This window comes from Budorcas taxicolor, chromosome 6, assembly GCF_023091745.1.
Source record: "Budorcas taxicolor isolate Tak-1 chromosome 6, Takin1.1, whole genome shotgun sequence".
NCBI classification, from domain to species: Eukaryota; Metazoa; Chordata; class Mammalia; order Artiodactyla; family Bovidae; genus Budorcas; species Budorcas taxicolor.
In genome coordinates this window covers 97,478,955-97,505,193 of record NC_068915.1, presented here as the reverse complement: position 1 = coordinate 97,505,193, position 26,239 = coordinate 97,478,955, and the positions used below count along the sequence as shown (strand labels likewise).

General features: G+C 43.5%; 1 protein-coding gene across 1 annotated transcript in view; it reads left to right on the top strand.

Moving 5' to 3' along the window:
• SCD5 (stearoyl-CoA desaturase 5) overlaps nucleotides 1-26,239 on the top strand; it is a 169,068-nt gene that overhangs the window by 90,905 nt on the left and 51,924 nt on the right. Inside the window, exon 2 of the mRNA XM_052642226.1 lies at nucleotides 10,026-10,156. Coding sequence (XP_052498186.1) covers nucleotides 10,026-10,156 — 131 coding nt within the window. The remainder of the gene's footprint in view (nucleotides 1-10,025; nucleotides 10,157-26,239) is intronic.

Sequence of the window (26,239 nt, the reverse complement as noted above, 5' to 3'; positions counted from 1 at the left end):
ATTTTATGGATGAAGAAACCAAGGTTTAGAGATAAAGTCACACTGATAGGTGATATACCAGGGATTCAGCCCAGGTTCATCTTAACCATGCTATAGTGCCCATCATTTACTTATTTTATTTTTTGGGAAGACTTTCTCCATTTTAGGGGTAAAGATATAAAGCCCAGAGAAAGATTCCTTTTCTACTGTTAACTTCCTTGTTTTCGGCTGCCTCGGGTCTTCCTTGCTGAGCACCTTGCTGAGCGTAGGCTTCCTCTAGTTGCTGCGAATGAGGGCTGCTCTCTAGTTGCCGGTGCACAGGCTTCTCGTTGCTGCGGCTTCTCTTATTGCAGAGCACAGGCTGTAGGCGGGCAGTAGTTGTAGCCCACGGGTTTAGGTGCCTCGTCACATGTATGATCTTCCCAGACCAGGGATCGAACATGCGTCCCCTGCATTGGCAGGTGGATTCTTAACTACGGGACCACCAGAGATACGTGCTAAGTCGCTTCAGTCGTGTCTGACTCAACTGGTCTGTGGACTGTAGCCTGCCAGGCTCCTCTGTCCCTGTAATTCTCCAGGCAAGAATACTGGACTCTCTTCTCCTTCGGATCTTCCTGACCCATTTCCTTCATTGGCAGATGGGTTCTTTACCACTAGGAAGTCCGCATTATTTACTCATATGTGTATATGTATCTCTGTGTGTATGTCTCGATTCATCTGTGGCTGTGTCTGCTTTCCTCCACTGATCTGCCAAACCTAGCAAAGACTGGAGAAGAGAAACAATCATTTGTTGGCCAGAGCCCCAAAGTGACCTTCAAAACACGAGCCAAAAAGGCAGATATCCAAGTGCGCTGTTTTCTCCCATGCAGGCTCTGCCCTGCCCCTGCCCTCCCCCGCGCCCCGCCCCCCCCACCCCTGCATGTGGCCCTGTCGCCAGGAGCTTTCACCCTCTGATTCCTGCCCCCCACCTCACCTCCCTGCTTCCCTGGTGGAAGACAAGTCCCTGCAAGCTTGGGTTCTCCCGCCTGGGACCGCCTGCATACCTGCCTTCCAGTCCGGTGTGTGGATATCAAAGCCTCCAGCGAGGGGACCTGGGGATCATCTCACACCATCAAAGGGAGCCGCCAGGAGAAGAGCACAGATGGCCTGGGTTCACATGAAAGGACAGCTTGCTGTCTCCTGCTCCCAAACTGCTGAGCATATACCAAGCCCCGTGGGAGTCAGCGTGGGATGGGGTGGGGGGCTTGGAGGGAGTGCAGTGCACTCTGGGTTTAGGTTTCTCCATTTGTAAGTTCAGGGGATGGGACCAGATGGTGTCTAAGGGAGGACGTACATTACAGGGCAGTGGTTTCTCAGCCCCGGCTGTGCATCACAGTCCCCTCTGGAGAGAGACCCCTGCTCTGTGGGCCCTCATCTCAGATTCACTGGGCCCTATGGATCTCTCAAATGTTAAAGATCCCAGATGACTGCGGTGGGCAGTCAGGGCTGGCTACCCTGGCACCAGGGGAGAGGGCTTGGGCTAGACTGAGCTGGTTTTTGGGCCCCAGCTCTGTCCTTGTGAGATCCCGAGGCATTTAGGCTTTGGGCTTCAGTTTTACACATCTGTGAAATGGGAATTAGATATCTACCACATAGAAACAAAACAATAAAGTTAGACATATTGGTAAAGTGCAGGTCCATGGCAGGCAGGCAGTGAGAGCAGACCCCCTTCTCTAGCCTCCCTGCTGACAGTTAGGCAGTGCAGTGCATTTTTCTTTTTTTAATTGGAATTTTACTGTGCGCTCATTTAAGAAATTATAGAAACCAACTTCTTTTTGCACATTCTGTCCCCAAATACCGATTTTTTCATCTTTATTGCTCCCGTAATAGAGATTGCAATGATCTTATGTGTGCAAAGTATTTGAGGGTGAACGAAAAGAGGCTATTTTAAGATGTACTATACACACTGAACTGAAAATAAAGTGAAAGAGTCACTCAGTCATGTCCGACTCTGTGATCCCATGGACTGTAGCCCAACAGGCTCCTCTGTCCATGGAATTCTCCAGGCAAAAATACTGCAGTGGGTTGCCATTTCTTTCTCCAGGGGATCTTCCCTACCCAGGGATCAAACCTGCATCCTCTGCATTGCAGGTAGATTTTTTACCATCTGAGCCACCAGGAAAGCCCAAACTATACACGCTGCTATATACAAAATAAACAGAGAGCAAGGACCTACTGTACAGCATTATTAATCTATAACGAATATGCATACCCCATATATATACCCCATATAGATAATGAATATACATACCCTGGTGGTGCTAGTGGTAAAGAACCCGCCTGCCAATGCAGGAGATGCAAGGTTGATCCCTGGGTCAGGAAGACCCCTTGGAGAAGGAAAAGGCAACCTGCTCCAGTATTCTTGCCTGGAGAATCCCAGTGGAGCCTAGTGGGCTACAGTCCATAGGGTTGCAAAGAGTCCAACATGGCTGAAGTGACTTAGCACACACATACGTATGTATATCGGAGAAGGCAGTGGCAACCCACTCCAGTACTCTTGCCTGGAAAATCCCATGGACAGAGGAGCCTGGTGGGCTGCAGTCCACAGGGTTGCTAGGAGTCAGACAGGACTGAGAGACTGACTTCACTTTCACTTCCATGCATTGAAGAAAGAAATGGCAACCCACTCCAGTGTTCTTGCCTTGAGAATCCCAGGGACGGGGGAGCCTGGTGGGCTGCGATCTATGGGTTTGCACAGCGTCGAACATGACTGAAGCAACTTAGCAGCAGCAGCGGCAGCATGTATATATATATATATATACATTTCCCCCCCTCTGGACTGTTCTCTGGTTTTGTGGTCCAGAGAGGGTCACTTCAGTTATTTTCCACACATTGCTGCAATGGAGGAATCCAGATCGGTGAGAGACTGCCTTCCACCATGGAAGCCAAAGAGACCATAGATTCTCTCTTTTGTCGGTAGAGCGTGGACTGTGATCTGAACACTGGTAAGTAGGTGATTCTGCCTTGGAATCTTTGGTCTGGATAGATTCATGCATAGGTGTAGGGTCAAACAGACACTCTTCTTGGCAGCTATGAAAGATTTAAGGGCCCATGGTGTGATATGTGTGCCCACTGGTAGCAAGAGTCCATCCTAGGCAAATGGTTGATTTTTCTTTGTTTTGTCCTATGTTCTTTTGTGACATGTCTATTTTATTTACACTGAGAAAATATACATAATAATAAAATCTAATAGAAGCTCAGTCAGTTTTTTCGTAATGACTTTATTGAGCTATGTAACTCAAACCATACAACTCAACTATTCAAAATGTGCGATTCATTAATTTTAAATATATTCACAGGTTTGTGTAACAGTCACCAAAATCAATTTCAGAACATTTTTATCACTCTTTAGCCCCTAAAACCCTATACCTATTAGCAGTCACCCCATGCTTCTCCTCCCTGCCCCCCACCCCATGCAACTTGAATCTACTGCCCGTCCCTATAGATGGCAAACCATTCTTAAACTGGGATTTAGACTGTACCTTCCTTCCCTCATGGGAAGTTTCCTATTCAGGTCTTATATTAATCACTTTCAGCTACAGAACAAAGTACTCCCTAAGTCAGCGGTTTAAAACAACATAGATTCGTTTTCTCATAGTTTATATGGAGCAGGGATCCAGATTCAGCTAGGCTGGACTGTCTGCTTCAGGATCTCTCATAAGGCAGCAGTGTGCTGGCCAGGACTGTGGTCTTAACTGAAGGCTTGACTGGGGAAGGAGCTACTGCCAAGCTCACTTACACTGTTGTTGGCGGGACTTGGTTCCTTGAGGACTGTTGAACTGAGGGCCTCATTTCCTCACTGACTGTTGGATGAAAGCCATCCTGAGTTCTTTGCCAGCTTAGCCTTCCCAATATGGCAGCTTAGTTCCCCAAAGCCAAGGGAAGAAAGAATCTGCTAGCAAAATAGAAGTCATATCTTTTGTAACCAAATAATTGAACTGATATTCCCTCAATGTTGCTATGAGCCTTTGGCTAGAAGAAAGTTACTCAAGGGGAGAAGACTACACAAGGCTGTGAATTGAAGGAGGTAGGCAGCACTGGCGCCATCTTGGAGGCTGTGAACCAAAACCCTATCCTGCAACCTCCTCGTGTGTTCCATAGACTACTTAATATCTATTTAATACATGTCTTTTTGGCTTCAGCTAGCCAGAATTGGTGACTCTTATTTGCATATAGACCAGTCCATGTATTTCTTACTGTTCTGTGATTTTGTGAGTCCAGTTTCAATTACTTTAGCACTTTGCTCTGTGAGGTATGAGTTACTTGGTAAAGTTATTGACACTGCCCATTACTCCTTTTTTTCAAAGTCATCAATTCTGTATCTGATTATTCACTACCTCAGAGCCAACTAGCCAGCATTCACTGAAACATGTTTGGATAGTCAGTTCAGTTCAGTTCAGTCACTCAGTCGTGTCCGACTCTTTGCGACCTCATGAATCACAGCACGCCAGGCCTCCCTGTCCATCACCATCTCCCGGAGTTCACTCAGACTCACGTCCATCGAGTCCGTGATGCCATCAAGCCATCTCATCCTCTGTCGTCCCCTTTTCCTCCTGCCCCCAATCCCTCTCAGCATCAGAGTCTTTTCCAATGAGTCAACTCTTCGCATGAGGTGGCCAAAGTACTGGAGTTTCAGCTTTAGCATCATTCCTTCCAAAGAATACCCAGGGCTGATTTCCTTTAGAATGGACTGGTTGGATCTCCTTGCAGTCCAAGGGACTCTCAAGAGTCTTCTCCAACACCACAGTTCAAAAGCATCAATTCTTCGGCACTCAGCTTTCTTCACACTCCAACTCTCACATCCATACATGACCACAGGAAAAACCATAGCCTTGACTAGATGGACCTTTGTTGGCAAAGGAATGTCTCTCCTTTTGAATATGCTATCTAGGTTGGTAATAACTTTCCTTCCAAGGAGTAAGCGTCTTTTAATTTCATGGCTGCAGTCACCATCTGCAGTGATTTGGGAGCACATACCTCATAGAAGAGAGGTTAAGAATCTCTCCAATTAGCCCTGTCAAAGTAGGAAAACTGAGACCTGTTAAATGGAACATCCCATAAAGCCTCATAACCAGCCCAAGATTTTTGCTGTTTATCCTCATTTGGACTATGACCAAAAGATTGCTTTCTTTCCTAGACGTTCTGCAGAATTTTAGTTATCAGAAATCTAGTGCAAACTAGCAAGAAAAGGGAATTTGTTGGCTCACATTACTGGGAGGAATACTGGGGAGGATAAAAGGATGAAAAGAACAACTGTAGAACTCCAGGGCCTGCAGCCAGTGGCTCAGTGCAGGCAGCTGTCCTTCTGTCTCTTGTAGAGCTGGCTCTGTCTGTCATCTTCACATCTTGCTCTCGAGGCCTCATTCTTTGCTGTTTCAGTCATGCATTAGTCTTTAAGCCAGAAGAGAGGAAGCTTGGGTCAGGTTTGTAGTCCCAGAACAAGGTAGATGGGGGTACAATGCAAGGCCAAGGCCTGGGTCAAACAGCTACATTCTTGTTGCCAAAAGAAGGACCATGGGAAACCAATAACCACTACTGCCCAGTGAAGGCTCTGACTCAAACCCATTGTCAGGGACCCAGACATGAACAGATCAACAAGGTAAACGACTCCTGAAATACTGAAGATCTTGAAAAGGACAAGACAATGCCATAGTCATGGCAAGGCCCTGAGAACCATGGTTTGGAGGGATTGCTTTAAGGCCAATATGTTTCATGGAGCCTGGGGAATTCATCTTATTGCACCCAAGGTTCAGTGTCTTAGCCCACTGGCAAGATAGGGTCACATTGAATTTTTCCATCATAGATTTCACTTGACAGAAAAAAATTATTGGCAGAGCCATGAAGGCCAGGGATGACATGGGAAATAGCTGTCCATTTCATGGACTCATGACCAAGGGTAAATTATGATAAAAAAAGAGGTCAGAGTGTTTTATTTACTACTACTTTCTGTGATTTATGGGCAGATTGTTGCTTTTTGTTTTTAACCTTTCAAGGAAGGAATAATTTGTCAAGTTCATGAAAACCACACGTACTCAGACTCATTAATCTTAGTGCCAAGGGTGAGTCTTGTTTTTAGACCCATATAAATATCAGGGTCAAGATTAGTCAGGCTTGACTTTTGGAAGCTGTAATATTGTACTCCCTTTAAATACATATATTGACACTGAAGTTGCCCTAGTAATACTTCCAAAGAAGTCCTACAAGGGCCTTCCTAAGAACTTGGCCTGGGTACCATTCATGACTACTCATGTATCTACTCACAGCTGGTCACTTGGTCTTTGACAATTCCTTATGGAGGGCCTTGTATGTGCTAAGTGGTAGAAACAATTGTCTAGGACTATCTGTCTGACCCTGCTTACATATAACCTAGTTCAGGACTCTCCCCTCTAATAAAGAAGCAGCTCACTTTTAAATTTAGATTGGGATCCAATATTAAGGACGTTGGGCTTCCCTGATGGCTCAGATAGTAAAGAATCTCTTGCAATGCAGGAGACCCAGGTTCGATCCCTGGGTGGGGAAGATCCCCTGAAGAAAGGAATGGCAACCTCCTCCAGTATTTTTGCCTGGAGAATTTCATGGACAGAGGACCCTGACAGGCTGTAGTCCATGGAGTCACAAAGAGTCAGACATGACTGAAGTGACTTAGCATGCATGCGTTAAGGATGTAGGGTGTAGAAGTGGTAGTGGTGGTTTAGTCACTCAGTCATGTCCTACTCTTGCGACCCCAGGGACTGTAGCCTGTCAGACTCCTCTGTCCATGGGATTCTCCAGGCAAGAGTACTGGAGTGGGTTGCCATGTCCTCCTCCAGGAGGGTGTAGAAAATGAAGATAAAACTTACCTGATATCTCCCGGAGGCAAAGAAAAGTATAGAGGCCAAGTACTCTGTTTTTGGTTCAGGCAGACTCAAGTTTGACTCTTAGCAAAGACACTCCCCAACCTTGTGATACTGGGAAATTAGTTAACTTCTTTAAGCCTTTGACTCAATAATAATATAGACCTATAAGGGTTGTTTGCTACGTTTTAATAAGATAATTCAAGTAAGACATTTAGCATTTTGTGGGAACCTTGCTTTAAAACCACTAGAGGAAAATAATCTCAGGAATTGTGATTTTTGGTCTCCTTTCTACCATGCCCTCAACCTTTCCCAAGTCTTGTACAAAGAACAAATCACCACCACCACGTAGGGGCAGCATGGGGTCTCTGGGCAGAGGCTTTAGAACCAGGCTGACTCTGGTTTATATGAAGGATTTAACTCAGAGATTTAGTTTCTCAGCTGTAAAATGAGATGCTAACACATGCTATGAAGACTAAAGATAATATATTTAAATGTGTGGCAGATAATAAGCTCCACTGTAGGTTGACTTTAAGAAAATTCCCACCCAGTGTGGAGAAAAGGGAACTCTCCTACACTGTGGGTAGGAACGTAAACTAGCACAGCCCTTATGGAGAAGAGTATAAACGGTCCTTAAAAAACTGAAAATAGAGCTGCCATATGATCCAGAAACCCCTCTGCTGGGCATATGTCTGGAGAAAACCATAATTCGAAAAGATACATGCCAGGGTCCAGCCCCGGTGGATCCAGGGAAATTCGAAGCAGGGATGGCGTGGGCGAGGAAAAACTTATTTACTTATAAATATAAGATTAGATTAGGAAGAAATAGTGTAGTAGGAAAATTTAGTGGAGAAAAGAGGCTGAATAACTTGGTTTACGTGGAAAGCCAATAAAGTTCCAGACAAAGAGCTTGCACCATCTATGTTAGGCCACCGGCGTCCTCTTGAATAGCGGGGGATGCCCCACCTTGGGCTCCCTCTCGTGTGGATCTTAGAAGCCGGGGCAAGTAAGTAGACATGGCGAGCCTCCACGCCCCAGATGGGAATTCAGCCAGAAAATAGAGTAAAGAGGAGACACGGGGGAAACCAGTCCAGTGACTGGCCCCTCCTCTATTGTCCAGAACGGTCTTTTATACCTTTTATTGTACATAGAGATTAATGGATAATATAAAATTATGTAGCATCAGCAGCCCTGACTCTTACCGAGACCAGGCTTTTTCTCTGCATACTTAGTTGTATACACAAGTCTTAGGTGATTTACATCATCTTCTGGCCAGAAGGCCAATTAACATTTTATGGCCCTTTTCTGATAAAGATTTGTCAACCAGAAGACTTATTTGTGTTGTTCTTCCCAAAGTCTGGTGCCACTCTCAGAAAGCACTAAATAAAATTACATTCTTACATAGCAAAGATACAAGAGTGCAGTGATATATAACAAGGAAAAATAATTAACTGAAAAGTCTAGTGTTGCTAACATCAAAACTACTATATTCCTATTTCTATATCCCAATTACATTAATTAATATCCTTCAGGTGCCTAAAAGATAAAAAATATGGAGGCCTGGTAGCAGTCATTGACTCAACAGTGAAACCCATCACCAGTATAATTTTTAGCTCTTTAGAAAAGGCTCTATATCTTTAAGATGCTTTAAGCTTTGTGCCTCTCATGGTTGGGGGGCTGTAAACAATTCACAAGTTGTCAAAAGTCCAGGGGAACCTGTTAGGCAAGTTAGAGAGCCGTCAGAGGGGGTTAAGCCAAGACATTCTTTTTATATGTAGGAGACTGAAGCCCTAAATTAACTTTTTCCAGAGAATGTCAGAAGAGTGGAAAGAAGGCAGACTCTGGTTTTTTGGGGGGTTAGATGCAGCAGCAGTAGCAGCTCAGGCAGAGGACCCCTTGAGACCTGACTCGCCTTGCCCATCAGGTCTCTCCGCATGACCTTGTCATGGGTGGGATCTCCCGTGCCGGCTCCCGGCAGATACATACACCCCGGTGTTCACTGCATCACTGTTTACAATAACCAGGATGTGGAAGCACCCTAAATGTCCCTTAACAGAGGAATGGATAAAGATGTGGTACCTATATGCAATACAATATTACTCAGCCACAAAAAAGACCAAAATAATGTGTTTTGCAGCAACATGGATAGAACTAGAGATTCTTAAACTGAGTGAAGTAAGTCAAACAGAAAAAGACAAATATCATATGATATCACTTATATATGAAATCTAAAAAAAAAAAAAGGCTATGAGTAAACCTGTCTATAAACCCAAAATAGAGTTACAGATATAGAAAATAAACTTATGGTTACTGAGGGGTAAGCAGAGTGGGGCGGGATAAATTGGAAGATTGGGACTGACACATACACACTTCTATAAATAAAACAGATAACTAGTAAGGACCTACTGTATACCACAGAAACTCTATTCAATACTCTGTAATGGCCTATGTGGGGAAAGAATCTAAAAAAGAGTTGATCTATATATTTGCATAACAGATTCACTTTCTATATACCTAAAACTAACACAACACTATGAATTAATTATATCCCAATAAAATTTTTAACAAATAAGTAGATCCCCGCCTGGCCATCTCTACCAGCCCTGTCATAGTGATGGTGATGGTATAAGTGAGAAGTGCTAGAAGACAAATCTCAGCTGTCCTTGATATCAGTTTTAGTCTCATTCTTACTGGCCCTGAGCCAGACTTCATTGCTTTTAGGTCTGGCCTGAGTTCCTTCAAACCATTTCGAAGAGCCCTGAAAATGGGCACTGTCATTTAAAAGAGTCATCCTGGCATAGATGCCAATTAAGAAGCAAGATTAGAGATCTATTTCAACTCCACCAAGAGTGGACACGTAAGAATTACAAATGAACACTAATAGGGCTGTGATTTTGTATCAAGACTGGCAAGAAATAGATTCCTTTGACATAGAAAAAATGGATGTTCCAAGGTCTCAGTTTCTTAAGCAAAGTTCTCTCTCTGTCTGTCTCGTACCGGAAAGCTAAAAATCAATAAAAAAAAAAAAGCCTGCCTTTTCTAAAGTTATTGATTCTTCACACTGCATATGCTTCTGACACCATTCCACATGGATCCCTATTCAGAAGACAGAAAAGCTAGGGGAGGTTAAAAGCTCCGACACCTGCTGACTCTCTCTCTGCTTGTGTCTTGCAGCCTACTTCTGCTTCCTCCTGACTGCTCTGGGTGTGACAGCTGGTGCCCATCGTTTGTGGAGCCACAGGTCCTACAAGGCCAAGCTGCCCCTGAGGATATTTCTGGCTGCTGCCAACTCCATGGCTTTCCAGGTGGGAATGGAGGGTCCTCACTCTCAGGGACTCAGCGCGGACGGCAGTGTGGGAGGAGACACAGACACGCTTCCTGTACAGTGGACATCCTCCACACCCATTTTAGGCCCAGGCACTCTCTGCCTGGTCAAGTTTTTATCTTCTTGTGGCTTTTGATACTATAAAATGTTCCCTGGGGGTTTTAAGCCCCAAGGCATGCTAAACTACAGAGGAGGAAAGGCAATTCCTTCATCCAAAGTCCATGCTGTAAACATGACCCTGAAACCCTCAATATCTGTCTGGCTCTAATGAGGGTCAGGTTCTATGCTGAGTGTGATATATGCATATTGCCTTTGATCCTCACCGTAACCCCACGAGCTAGGTGTGATGCATGTTCCCATTTTACAGATGAGGAAACTAAGGCTTCATGCTGTTAAAGAACTTTCCTAATTATATGGCTAAAAAATGGTACATCTGGATAGGCCAATGCAAGTCTAACTCCAAAGTCGTTGCTCCTACAACACATATTCTTGAGGTCATGCTTTAGACTTGTGGTGAAAGGTCTGTTACTCCGCGTGGATTAGGAAGACTCAAGATTTCATTCTTACTCTGATGGTTGCTGGGCTTCCTTGGTGCTCAGATGGTAAAGAATCCACCTGCAATGCAGGAGACCCGGGTTTGATCCCTGGGTTGGGAAAAGTCCCTGGAGAAGAGAATGGCTACCCACTCCAGTATTCTTGCCTGGAGAATTCCATAGACAGAGGAGCCTGACAGGCTGCAGTCCATGGGGTTGCAAACGAGTCAGAAACGACTGAGTGACTTCCACTCCACTCCACTCTATTCCTTATGGTTGCTGGGCTTCCCTGGTGGCTCAGATGGTAAAGAATCTGCCTATAATTCAAGTTCGGGAAGTTGCCTATAATGCAGACCCAGATTCAGGAAGATCCCCTGGAGAAGGAAATGGGAACCCATTCCAGTATTCCTGCCTGGAAAATCCCATAGACAGAGGAGGCTGGCAGATTACAGTCCATGAGGTTGCAAAAGAGTCAGATATGACTGAGCGACTAACACTGACGGTTGCTAGCTTTGATTTAGTCATCTCTAGTTTCTTTATCTGTAAATATAAGAATATGACTTCAATTTCAGAGTCATTATGAAATCATGACACAAATGTAAGAGGGATCATGACCACAGTAGGATTGGGCCATATCCTTGAAGTATTTGGCTTTGTTACCTAGACCAGTTCCCACCCCCGTGGGCACTTTCTGAGCTAGAATTTTGTATTGATCATGAATCTCTGTTTTCCCAGTTCCTCATCTGATCTAAATAAAGTGGGTGAGAATAACTTGCTTTCAAAATATCTGCCCATGTTATGAGGACAGATGATTCCAGGTCCTGTGTATTTTCAACCTTTTGGGAAGAAATGGTGATTCCCAAAACTACTTTAGGGCCCAGGGAGACAGGCGACCCAGAAGTCTCTCTCTGACCCTCAGATGTGCAGGTCAGGTGGCTACCTGTACAATGGGCATTCTATCCCTACAGGACAGCCTGACCTTGAATATTTCTCTAAGTTGCTCTTGTGTCTTAAGAATTCGTTTCCCAATTCAGGCTTCCCTCCTGTTTGTGCATTCATAAAGCAAAAAGAGTCTAGCACAATACATCACTTAGGGATCACAGTTCACATTATGAATATCTACCGAACAATTCAAGTGCAGTTGGGAATAAGAACCAGCATCCCAGGAGGAAGCTGTTTGCACAAAGGAGCAGCTGGCAGCCTCTCAGTTTTGTGTTCTTTTTGTTCACTGTTGGCAGTGGGAACTATACTGCCCTTCACTTTGAATTCAGCCATCTTAGTTCAGTATTGTGCTTTGTTTACCCTAACAATGAGTTACGATAATTATAATTTAGAAACTCACTGATTTAGGTCTTAGATGCTATTCAGGACTTAACTCAGTAATTTTCATTTATTTTGTTCAAGCAATTTATTATTTTTAGCCTTCAACTACATGAAGCCTTCAAGCCTTCATGTAGTTATAAAGCACCTCTATTACTGGAATGTTTTCCAACATAAATAACTTGAAGTTGAGAGCCTAAACCTCTTTTTCCAAACGAAACTTGGAAAACTTGTATGTAACTTAGTTTTTAAAAACTTAAGTTTCCTTAACAAAACATCACATAGAGAACATCACACTGTGATTTTAAATTCCACTTTGAAGAGAAAATATATTGTCGAAGGAAGTATCCAGGTCATTGAGTAAATTCTTGGCTTTGCCATTTGCTAGGTATAGGCTTTGGTTCACGTCTCTGTTCCTTCATCTGCAAAAGGTGAGTTGGGGAGTGTAATGATATTTACCTCACACAGTTATTGGGAGGATGAAATAATGAATAATAAGTGCCCAGTTTATAGTAGCACTCAGTGAATACTGTTCCTGCCTTCTTTTTGAGAATTGGCAACCATCTTACTCATTTCTGTATTTTAGTACCTATCACACAGAAAATACTCAGTGACTGTTAAATGAAATAATAGATGAGGGTAAAAGAGGAGAGTGAAAAAGCTGGCTTAAAACTCAACATTCAAAAAACTAAGATCATGGCATCCAGTCCCATCACTTCATGGCAAATAGAAGGGGAAAAGTGGAAGCAAGGACAGATTTTATTTTCTTGGGCTCCAAAATCACTGAAGATTGTGACTGCAGCCATGAAACTGAAAAATGCTTGTTCCTTAAAAGCAAAGCTATGACAAACCTAGACAGCATATTAAAAAGCAGAGACATCATTTTGCTGACAAAGGCCATATAGTCAAAGCTATGGTTTTTCCAATAGTCACGTACAGATATGAGAGTTGGACCATAAAGTAGGCTGAGCACCGAAGAATTGATGGTTTTGAACTGTGGTGCTAGAGAAGACTCTTGAGAGTCTCTTGGACAGCACAATGGTCAAACCAGTCAATTCTAAAGGAAATCAGTCCTGAATATTCATTGGAAAGATTGATGCTGAAGCTGAAACTCCAGTACTTTGGCCACCTGATGCCAAGAGCCAGCCCTGATGCTGGGAAAGATTGAGGGCAGGAGGAGAAGGGGGTGACAGAGGATGAGATGGTTGGATGGCATCACCGACTCGATGGACATGAATTTGGGCAAACTCCAGGAGACAGTGAAAGACAGGGAATCCTGGCGTGCTGCAGTCCATGGGGTTGCAGGGTCAGACACGACTTAGCAACTGAACAGCAGCAACAACAAAGTACTTTTAGAAATCTTCAAGTGTGAACTATGCATGCTTCTTCCAGGCCCGCATCTGTAGTGGATTTCTTCATTAATTCAGCACATACTTACTGGGCACCCGCTATGTGGCAGGCCCTGAACTAGGCACACTGGCTACAGTGATTTGCAAACATAGTTACAAACCTTGCCTTTATGTAGGCTTCCAGCTAATGAGATGTTTCCCAGTGGAAATGTAGGTGCTTTTGGCATCTGCAGTTTTGTAACAATGGCACTTCGACTTAGATGAGCTTCCCTAAGATCAGCAAAGGGCCAGGTTCTATATAATGCCTGAGTCAGAGGAAAGAATGCAGTTGATTCAGGCCACTTAATCTTAGGAAGAGAACCACCTGGGAAAGTAGCAAAGTGTGTAACAAAGTAACAAAGTGCTGTGACTGCCAGTCTAGGTCTTTGACCTACAACTTTAACTTAAAGCGGTATCATTGATTCAGTTTCCGTTTGATGTCCCCTTGCATTTTAAAAGATCCTTTCAAAGGTTCTCTTCTGCTTTCTTCCATAAGAATAGTCATGCCTTTGGCCAAAAGAGACAAGTCATGCCATGTTTATCTCTGTTTGAGGATCAACAGGGTTTTTGCTAGATGCTGCTAAGATCTTGATCATCAAGAACAATCTTAAAAATATGACTGAAATGTTCGAAACTTCTTTTTCTGTTTCTTCTGCAGAGGACCTGTGTATAGGGGAGAGGGCAGTAGTGGGAAAGCTGAGTCTGAAAAGATGATGATGGGCAAGGAATGCCAGATAAGGAGCTGTAATAATCCTCTGTCCCGTCCATACCCTTGCATTCAGCAAAGACCCCATGAATTCCTCTCTGGCTTGTACTCCTTCCTTCAGTTCAGTTGCTCAGTCATTTCCAACTGATTTAATCTCCTTGCAGCCCAAGGGACTCTCCTTCCTTACCAGTAGGATATAAGTCACTCAAAAGGTTTCTTGTGAACTTTTTAATAATTTTCTCCAGTCATCTATGAACCTGGGTAAGGGATTCCTGCCATCCAGTGGTCTCCAAGAGTTTGGTTTTCACAGAGTACCCACAACTTTGGATTTGGGCTGTCGTGTTCATGCACACACACCCCTGCTGGCTGCAGCTGGGTTTGTGGTGACCTCAATCCAACCAAAGCACCTGTAAATGCTTTAGTCCCCTCCCTTACTGTCCACATTTACTCATCAGACCCTAGTAGAGATGCACTGGATTTCAATCTGTAAGGGAACTACAGGGATTTGGCCTAGGTCCTCCTATTTTATGGAAAGATAAAGAGAGGCAGCAGGTATGGGGTTTGATTCCAAACACAATTTTGCCCTGCATACTGTCTCATTGATGGGCTTCCCTCATATCTCAGTTGGTAAAGAATCTGCCTGCGATGCAGGAGACCCCGATTTAATTCCTGGGATGGGAAGATCCACTGGAGAAGGGATAGGCTACCCACTCCAGTATTCTTGGGCTTCCTTTGTGGCTCAGCTGGTATAGAATCCACCTGCAATATGAGAGACCTGGGTTTGACCCCTGGGTTGGGAAGATCCCCTGGAGAAGGAAAAGGCTACCCACTCCAGTATTCTGGCCTGGAGAATTCCATGGACTAAGTCAATGGGGGTCGCAAAGAGTCAGACACGACTGAGCAACTTTCACTTTCACTGCCTTGTTGGGGCTTATGCTTTGCCCTTGGACGTGGGGTATCATTTTTTGGTGGGATCCAACTTTCTCCTGTTGATGGTTGTTCAGCAGTGAGTTGCAGTTTTGGAGTTCTCAAAGGAGAAGGTGAGCACACATCCTTCTTCTCCATCATTTTGTGTAGGGAAAAGAAAAAAGCTATAGTCAAAGCTGTGGTTTTTCCAGTAGTCATGTTTGGATGTGAGAGTTGGACCATAAAGAAAGCTGGGTGCCAAAGAATTTATGCTTTTGAACTGTGATGCTGAAGAGTCCTTTGGACAGCAAAGAGATCAAACCAGTCAATCCTAAAGGAAATCAGTCCTGATTATTCATTGGAAGGACTGTTGCTGAAGCTGAACCTCCAATACTTTGGCCACCTGATCTGAAGAACTGACTCTTTGGAAAAGACCCTGATGCTGGGAAAGACGGAAGGCAGGAGGAGAAGGAGATGACAGAGGATGAGATGGTTGGATGGCATCACCAACTCAATGGATACGAGTGTGAGTAAGCTCCGGAGTTGGTGATGGACAGGAAGCCTGGCCTGCTGCAGTCCATGGGGTCACAAAGCGACTGAACTAAACTGAAAGAATATCAGGGACTTGTTGAAGGTCACAAACTAGTTAGTGGATAGACCAGACTGAAACTAAAGTCTCCTGACCCTTGGTTTACACATGGATGTTCTCTTGTGATGCTCAACAGTGTGACTTGTAAACAACTTTTAGTTGGATCTTGCTCTTTTATCCACCCCAACAGTCCCTGTCTTTTAATTGGTGTATGTAGACCATTCACATGCAAAGTGATTATTAAGATATGTGAATTAATATCTACCGTATTTCTGTTTGCTATTCATTGCCCTTGTTCTTTGTTTCTTTCTTTTGTCTTCCATCCATTTTCCTGTCTCCCCTGGTTTTATTTGAACATTTTACAGGGTTCTATTTTCTTTCCTCTCTTGACATGTCGATTATACTTCTTTTCGGATTCTTTTAGTCATTGCTCTAGAGTTTGCAAAGTACATTTAAAGGTAATCCAAGTCCACTTTCAGATAACACTGTACCATTTCATGGGACTGCACTAATATTCCCACTTCCTCTTTCTTGTCCTTTATGACATCACTGTCATTCATGTCATACATCCATAAGCTATAATCACCAATTTTATTTTTTCTGTTATTATTGCAAGTCAATTATTGTCTATTAGATCGATTAAGAATAATAAAATTTGAAAGTTTTATTTTACCTTCATTTATTCATTCACTAATATTCTTTCTTTGTGTAGATCTGAGTTTCCAACCTGTGCCGTTTTCCTTCACTGTGAAGAATTTCTGGCATTTCTTGCCAGGCAGATCTACCAGTGACAAATTTCTTCAGTTTTTGTTTGTCTAAGGAAGTCTTTATTTCCCCTTCACTTTTGAGGAATAACTTTCTGAGTACAGAATTCAAGTATGTGGATTTTTCTTTCAACATTTATAATAGTTTACTCCACTTTCTTCTCGCTGATATGTTTCTTAAGAGAAACCCGGTATACCTGGTGCAATTCTTATCCTCACTTCTCTACAGGTGTTTTTTTCCCCTTCACTTTTTGGTTTCTTTCAAGACTTTTGTTTTGTTTATTTTTTTCCAGGTGAATATGATACACTCAACAATAGATTTTTTGCTATTTATCCTGCTTGGTGCTTGCTCTCTGAACTTCCTAGATCAGTGGTTGGGTGTCTGTCTTTAATTTTAGAAACATCTCTTTCAGCCATTATTTCTTCACATATTTCTACTGTTTGTTCCTTCTTCTCTCCTGCCTACCCTCTTTTGCTCTTTCCTGCCCTCCCTCCTTTCTTTCCTTCCTTCTCCCTTTGGTATTCCCATCACGCACAACTTACACCTTTTGTAGTTGTCCCACAGTTCTCAGATACTCTATTACAATCTTTTCACATTTCAGTTTGGGGAGACTGCCATCCACATGTCTTAAAGTTCAGTGATTCTTTCCTTAGCCGTGTCCAGTCTAGTGATGAGCCAAAGACATTCTTCATTTGTTACAGTTTTTCTGACTTCTGTCGGTTTCTTCTCATTCTTTCTTAGACTTCCCATCTCTCTGCTTATAATATCCATATGTTCTTTCATTGTAGTTTACTTTTTCTATTAGAGTCCTTAGCACATCAATTGTAATTATTTTAAATAGCCAGTCTGATAGCTCCAACATCTCTCTCATATCTGAGTCTGGTTCTGATGCTTGCTTTTTCTTTTAAAATGGTATGTTTTGCTTTTTGACATATTCCATAATTTTTGTTGAGAGCTGGACATGATGTACTGGGTAACAGGGACTGAGGAAATAGGGTTTTAGTGTGAGGGTTTTTTGCTTATCCGGCTAGGAATTAGGCTGTGTTACTGTGTGCAGTATCTGTAGTGTTGAAGGTCCAGTGACTTTCTTTTTGTCCCTGCATTGTTGGGTTTTCCTAGAGACTTCTTAAACAGGAGTTAAAGCTTTCAGTTCTTTCAGTTGAGCCCCCTGTTGTACAGAATCCTTTGAGAGGACACCTCCTCCATCCCATGATTAGGTCTCAGTCTTCCATTGACCTGGAGCTGAGTATTTCCCTCCCCTGCCCCCAGATTAGTCAGGCTTTGGTAAAATCCCAGTTGATTAAGCTCTGCTGAAATAATTTCTCTTAAGAACAGATCTTGCTAAGGGGAACAGAGAGCTCTGTCCTGTATTTCAAAATGTTTACTTTTCTCCTCCTGCTGGAAGAGCAAGGGGATTTTTCTTGGTTGATCATAGCAAGAACCTGGAGGGCTCCTGGAGGGAAGATTCATGAAAGTGTGGGGGTGCCTGCACTGGACCCCCTAAGAGTTTTTCACTCTCATGCTCGCCCACACTAAACCTCCAGCAATTCATCAATTACAGCTTAAAGTATTGCTGCCACACTGCTGCCAGCTGCAGGCTTTTCCTCCTGGCCTCTGCTCCTGCTAGGCTGTGATTCTGTCTGTCCATCTAGGCTCTGATTTTGTTTGTCTGTCTCTCTAGCTTTTGAAGCAGCAGTTTGCCCTGTGACCTCAATTCTCTGATAGATCTAAGAAGACTTGTTGATTTTTCAGTTTACTGGGCTTTTTTCTTTCTTGTTACAAAAGATAAGAGTAAATAACTTCCAAGCTCTTTACATATCAGATCAGAAAGTGGAAGTTGCAGTGTGATTCATAAATACAGTCAAGTGAATCTCAGAGTCATGGGCCATGAACTTTGGCAATTATATAACAACAAAACAAAAACAGTTACTGAGGACTGACTACATACCAGCACTTCATTTAGTATTTTAGCCATCTGACAATACCCATACAAAGTAGATACTGTTCTTTTCCTCCTTTGATAGATGAAAACATTGACTCTTTCCAAGGACATACAGATTTAAGTAACAGAAGGGGAATTTGCATGCAGACACCTTTACTCTAGAGCTCACCCTCTCCCTGCAATGCCCTCATGCCTCTCCCAGCATTCAAGTGTCTATTTATCTTTCATTTGGCAGATACATGTGCCAAACATCATTTCCAGCACTGGAGAAGTAAAGGCCAAGGTCTCTGTTCTCATGAACATGTATATTCCAGTGGGAGAGACAGCAGATAAACAAGCAATGAATAAACAAGCTTATTCAGAAAGAGAAGGAATTCTCTAGGCCAGAATACTGGAGTGCCTTTCCCTTCTCCAGGGGATATTTCCAATCCAGGGATCGAACCGAGGTCTCCCGCATTGCAGGCGGATTCTTTTCCAGCTGAGCCACAAGGGAAGCCAAACAAGCAATGAATAGACAAGTTTATTTAGAAAGAGAGAAGAGCTGAAGAATTGAAACACAGTATAGGATAAAGAATGCCAGGGAGGGTGACTCCTTTAGAGAGTATGGTTAGAGAAATTGTCACTTAGGGGGTGGTCTGAGAACTGAGACCTGATGGAGGGGACAGGTAGGGGAAGAGCATTCCAGACAGAAGGAGGAGTCAGAAGTGGGAACAAGTATGGCACGTTCAAGGAGGAGCAAGATGGCCTGTGTGACTAGGCCACGTGAGTGAGGGAGAAGGTGGTCATAGGAGAGGCCAGAGAGGAGGGCTGGGCCACACCAGTGCAGGGCTCTGCCAGGAGTGGCAAGGAGTTTGGATATTCTTCTAAAAGCCCTAGAGGCCCTTCCCTGTTGGTCCAGTAGCTGAGACTCTGTGCTTCCAATGCAGGGGGCCTGGGTTCAGTTCCTGGTCGGGGAACTTAGATGCTGCATGCCATGTGATGTAGCCAAAAAAAATAAAATAAAATAAAGCCCCAGGAAGGCACTGCAAGCTTTTAGGCAGTGGGGTGACATGCCTCACACATTTCGATGGCACATATGAGCCTCAGACCGCCGTCATGAGACCCCAAAGATGTTGTACCAGATTCAGGATCGGGGACCCACCCCTAAGGCTGGGTCTCTCTGGGAGACTGCATGTGAGGCAGTGCCCTCGAGGACGGCTTGGGGTGTTGGCAGCAGCATGGAGTGACCGTTGGTTAGAAGGAGAAGAAAACCCCAGAACGTGCCACAGGCTCAAGAATCCCGAAGCTTATGTGGCTCTTGGGTCCTGACTTTCACTGCAGAGCTCCTCTTTCAGGTTCTACCGCCTTCCCTAACAGCTACCCTAAGTTTCAGATGTACAACCTTTCTTCCCCATGGCGGAAACATGTTCTCCTTCTTCTGTTGCGACGGGTGAATGTGGTTGGTTTCCTCCCACTGTGTCAACAGCCAGCGCAGAAGTGGTCCTGACCCCAGTGCCCAGAAAAGACTTCCCGGTATGGTTTCGGAAGATGACTCGCATGCCTGCCTCACACCGTCTCCTTCTTGGAGGGCATCTTGCCCTCCTGGTCACCTCTGGTATCAAGTAGAAATAGGGCTTCCCAGGTGGCTCAGTGGTAAAGATTCTGCCTGCCAATACAGGAATAGCAGGAGACGCGGGTTCAATCCCTGCATCAGGAAGATCCCCTAGAGGAGGAAATGGCAGTTGTTTCTGGTGATATACGGATTCATCAAAGCATTGTTACATACATGCTGCTTTGTGACTCCATCAGGATCGAGAGACACTCCGAGAGATGACAGGGAGGTGGTTGGAGGGAGGAAAGAGGAGAAATTCTCCCAGGGCTGCTGCATGGGGCTCAGCATTTTCCTTCCTTCTGGTAGGATTAACTACATATTTCCTGCCAAGAAAAATGTACCATTTAAGGTAGAGATTAAGATGGCTCTGCTACTGCTGCTACTGCTAAGTTGCTTCAGTCATGTCTGACTCTGTGCGACCCCATGGACTGCAGCCTACCAGGCTCCTCCATCCATGGGATTTTCCAGGCAAGAGTACTGGAGTGGGGTGCCATTGCCTTACCCGCCTAAAATGCTTCACCTCCTTCTTTGTTATGGATCTAGGTCAGTGGAAACAGGTGACGTGAGGGAAACCATCTCAAGGGAAGGAAAAGGTAATCGCCTGGGGTGGCCTGAGAAGAGAGAGTAACTGCAGATGGACATGCCAACCAATAAGACTAGTCTGGTCTCTTGTGTTACTCTTCCCAAATATAGCAAGATTTTTTTTTTTTACAAAATCTTACCCTCTTTGTACTACAGATGTATTCCTAAGCATTTCAAAGTGATTAAATTTTGTAAGCAAATAATGACAGACTTTCAAGGCATACAGAGAGCTTTTATTGAAAGAAACACTTGGTAAAGTTGAGGGGGTTTTTGCAAACAAATAGCCACCAGATTTTTACTGATACATGTGAATTTGGCTCCACACCTTTACTGAAAGATACTTTTAAGGTGAATTTCACATGCAGTTCTGTCCATTTGGAATCTGTCTTGAAACATATTTTCAAGCTAAATGTTTCTTTCTCCCTTCTTTTCACACCTTAGATGTTTAGAAGTGCAGAGACAGGGCATCTTAACAGTATTCAGTCCCTACGCTCTCTTCACCTCTCTCCCCACCTCCACTCCCCACTGCCAGTCTCTTCTGAAACCACAAAAGTTCGAAGCTGAGGGACATTAAAAACTAAGTCATATTCCTTTTCTAACAACTGAAAAGTGCTGAGTCGCTCAGTTGTGTCCGACTCTGCAACCCTGGGGATGGTAGTCTGCCAGGCTCCTCTGTCCATGGGGATTCTCCAGGCAAGAATACTGGGGTGGGTTGCCATGTCCTTCAACAACTGAAAAATGAAGGATCAAATATCATACTTATTTTTGTTTATTTTTTCCACATTGTCTCCAAAAAAATGCTGGTGGGTGTTGAAGGAGACTGTGTCATAGTGCCATTCCCTGACAAGCCATTTCTTTCCGTACCTGCCACCAAGCGTTGGGGCTGAGCCAGCAGGTTGTCACTGCTTATTCTTCATTCCATTGCTCTCCTGCCAGAAGCTCTTATGTTGCTGCTTTCTAGGTTTCCCAACCCACTGATTATTTTGCATATTGGATGATTTCTCTCCCAGCTGCCTTCATTTGCATTTTGCCTAAATCAAATCTCATTGTGATAATTTCTCTTCCTATTTCTAACCTCTTTAGATCCATCTGTGTTATTTCTCTGTCCCTCAATGATGTCTGCAGCACCCCCTAATTTGGCACCAGCCAAAAATGTTATTAAATGTGTACGGCTTGTTCCTAGTCATTAATGAAGATGCTAAATAAAGCTAGAGCTAACAGCTACTTTGGAGCCTTCCATTAGCTGCATCCCCAACCCGATCCCCATAGACTCTGAGCTGTTTTTCATCTCTGGTTCTTGTTTATTAAAGTTCAGGCTTTTCAGTCATACTGTTCTAGTTCCTTCTAGTGCCAACCAGAGCTCTTGTCACAGGAATTTTTCAAGGATGCTGTTTTATATGCTTTATTAAGCTCCAGAGGTACAATAGCTACAGAAGTCACTGAATCAAGAATTTTAATTAACAGTAAAATTTATAGTTTCATATGCCAGAGGAAATTTTTCGCCTTTTAAAAACTCTTTTGCAAGGCAAACACATTTGATTACCCTTTATCTTCTCCTATTTATTCTTTAGAGCTTTTTGTGTAAATCTGCTAGTTAATTCTCTTTGAATTTAAAGGTGCATAAACCATTATGTGCTGGTGAAGAACACAGGCTATGAAAATGAAATGGCCCTTGTTATGAGAAACTTATGATCTGCTAGAGCAGGCTAGATTCATGTATAATGAAGAAGGACTCTACCCAGATGATGTGGCATTAAATTGCTCGAAAGTTTCAAACTGACTATTAGGGCTGCAAAAATAGGAGTATGGGTTAGGATATTAGGATAAAGCCTAATGCAGAAGGAAAATTTTGAGCTGAAAACTCAAAAGGAGAAAAGGATTTGCATTGGCAAGGAAGAAGGGGAAGATAGAGAAACATTTGAGCAACAATGGCACCCCACTCCAGTACTCTTGCCTGGAAAATCCCATGGACGGAGGAGCCTGGTGGGCTGCCATCTATGGGGTCGCACAGAGTCGGACATGACTGAAGCGACTTAACACAGCATAGCACTGAGAGAGAGAAATGATTGTGACATACTGCATCGAGTCCCTGAGTAGTAGAACATCGGTCTGATTGAAGAAAAAACTGGGGTGGCGCATTGCAGATGTACGGCATCTCTCACCGCACTGTACGGCATCTCTCACCGGACGTGTCTGAGGCGTCTTAAAGCCAGTGTGCCTTGAATCAAAGTTGTTACTCCATCTTCTCCCCGAAACTACTTCTCTCCCAGTTTTGCCCGTCAGAAATCTGGATGCCTTCCATGATTTCTCTAGCTCCCTAATCATCCCTCACCCAGTATTTTAGCCCATCTCTTTAGGTTCTGCTGCACAGTTGTATCTTGTATTTGCGTGCTTCTCATTTTTGCCACTCTCTAGTCTCAGCCTGGACTACTGCAAAAACCCCACATACGTGTCTTCCTCCTCCAGCAGTTGCCCTTCTCCATACCGCAGCCACACAGAACTTACTGAAAATGAAACCACTCTCTAACAAGAAAAGAAAATCTTTGAGTGACTCAGCAGTGCCTTTGAAGTGAAATCCAACCCTGTTATCATGACATAGATAGCCTGGTACAGTCAGGCTATTACATACCAATGCTTTTTCCACGACACGTGGGTGCACTTCAGTAAAATTCTAATACTAACCACTCACATTGGCTTCAGATACACAAGGAAAGACACCACTTTGCTGACAAAGGTCCGTCTAGTCAAAGCTATGGTTTTTCCAGTAGTCACATACGGATGTGAGAGTTGGACCTTAAAGAAGGCTGAGCACCAAAGAGTTGATGCTTTTGAATTGTGGTGCTGGAGAAGACTCTTGAGAGTCCCTTGAACAGCAAGGGGATCAAACCAGTCAATCCTAAAAAAATCAATCCTGAGTATTCATTGGAAGGACTGGTGCTAAAACTGAAACTCCATTACTTTAGCCACCTGATGCAAAGAGCTGACTCATTGAAAAAGACCCTGATGCTGGGAAAGATTGAGGGCAGGAAAAGAAGCAGAAGCAGAGGATGAGATGGTTCGATGGCATCACTGACTCAATGGACATGAGTTTGAGCAAACTCCGGGAGATAGTGACGAACAGGGAAGCCTGATGCGCTGCAGTCTGTGGGGTCACAAAGGGTCAGACACGACTTATTAACTTAGTCAAAAAACAACACAAGGGAAAGCCCCAGTCTTCCATATGGGTGCCCCTACTTCATATGCCAGCCACAAGCCGGGGTCTCCAGTCCCCTCATACCTACAGATTCAGGGATTCCCACAATTCCCTCTGGCTTAAAAATTTGCTAGAACAACTCACAGAACTAGAAAAGTGTTATACTTACTCTTACAGTTTTGTTATAAAGAGTGGAATAGACACACAGTGGGAGGTCTGGGAGGATTCCTCACGCAGAGCTTCCTCACCTCTCGGCATGGAGTCAGGGGCCTCACTTTGCCTGCCTGTCTGTGGGTTCACCAGCCAGGGAGTTCCTCTGAACCTCAGCATCCAGAGCTTTTACTGGAGTTTCATTACAAAGGCTTGGTTGATTAAATCATTGGCCATATTACCGAGCTCCATCTCCAGTCCCCTTCTCCTCCCAAAGTGCCAGCACTCTAATCATATGCTTGATCTTTCTGGTGACTAGCCCCAATCCTGAAGCTATCCAGTGGTCCGTACTGAGTCATCTAATTAATGCAGTAAAGTCACTTCTATCATTTAGGAAACTCCAACAGATTCTGAAGCTCTCTGCCAGCAACCACTGGGGACAGGTATATCTTTATTATATCACAATACTTCTCAGATCTCATCTTGTACCACTCTTGCACCCCACCCACCAGACATGCTGGACTTCTCTTAACTCCTGGACTGTGCCAACTCCTTTCCTCTCCCTGAGATAATTCCTTCTTCCCTGTTTCATTCCTGCCCTATCTCCCCCAGCCTAAGAATATATGTCCAGTGCAATGGACATGAACTTGGGCAAACTTTGGGAGATGGTGAGGGACAGGGAGGCCTGGCAAGCTGCAGTCCATGGGGTCGCAAAGAGTCAGATGCCACTGGGCAACTGAACAACAACAGCAAGATTATCTGATTAGAAAGCCTTTGCCTGTCTCAATGTCATCCTTTTATCTCCCCATACTTATCTGCTTCATGGGACTAATTCCAAACTGAAATGATTTATGTTTATGCCTCTATAAAATGTAAACTCCTTGATGACATAGCCTTGATTGTCTTGTTCCTTCTTTATCTTCTAGCACATACCAACATTCAGTAAATATTTATCAAACTAAAGAAAGTGGGAAAGATAATAATCAGGCCAGTTGAAGCTATTTGATTGCTAAGAAGAAGAAATGTTTAGGCTTGATGAGAACAGTGATATGGTGAAGTTGTCAAATCAGAAGCAAGAGAATGACAGATATTTGGGGAAAATGAGTATGTCAAGTGTAATCACAGTTTATCAAATGCATTGTTGAGGGAAAGGACTACAGGCAGGAGGCCCTTCCAGGAGTCCAGGTAAACTGATGGAAGTCTGAACAAGCATGGTGGAGTAGGAACGGAATGAAAGGGGGAAACTGAGAATTTTAAGAAAGATGCCCTTGACATTCTTTCTTTTTAGGTTTAACTTTTTATTTTGAAATAATTTCAAACTGACAAAAAAGTTGCAAAAACATTATGAAGGACTCCTGTGTACCTTCACCCAGATTCACTCATTGTTAACATATTGCTTCATTTGCTTTATTATTCTCTTTCTTTCTTTGTATGCGTGTAGAGTATGCATTCTTCTGTGTTATTTTTTTCATAAATCCTTTGCAAGTAAGCTATCAACTCCATGCCTCTTCATCCCTAAATACTTCAGTGTGCATTTCCTAATGGGAAAGACATTTCACAGTAACACAATGCTTGTACCAACACCAGGGAATTTAATGTTGTTACAGTACTATATCCAGGGTCCTAGCCCAGGAACCAGCTCAAGATCCTACATAACAGTGAGTTGACCTGTCCCTTTAGTCCCTTTCATTTGGAATAGTTCCTTGGTCTTTGAAGTTAGACACTTTTGAAGTATGCAGACCGTTTATTTTGCAGAATACTCATTTTTGGTTTGCTCAAGTTTCCTCATAGCTTCACTCAGATTGGGCACTTAGGGCAGGAATGCTACATTAATGATCTTGTGTCCTAGCATCAGACAAGAGGCCCATGATACCACTTTGTCATATTATTGGTGGTATGAACATAAATCGCTTAGCTAAGGTTGTGTCCACCCTGTTTCTCCACGGTAAGATTACTATGTTTCCATTGGTAATCAATGAGTAATTTATGCTGAGATCCTATGAGCCGATGTAATATGTTTTTTATTTTAATCAACCTTTTGATTTTAGTAATTTTAGCACACCTTGGTGAGTCTTGCCTGAATCGGTTATTGCCAAGGCACCTGCAAAATGATGATTTTTCTAGCTCCATTATTTTTTCTACATTTGTTGGTTGACATTTTACTTCTTATTTATTTATTGCGGGTTCATGGGTTCTTATTTTATTAATCCATTCCTGTTAGCATTCATCGTAACACACCCAAATCATTCATCAGAGGACCCGAGTTTGTTCAGTGGGAGCACTGGAGATAGACTCCTGTGTCTTTTTGACAGTCCCTATCATATTTTGGAGCAATTCCTTACTTTTCTCGTGTAACAAAATATACCAAGTTCCTCTTGTGCTTTTCCTGCCTTCGTCC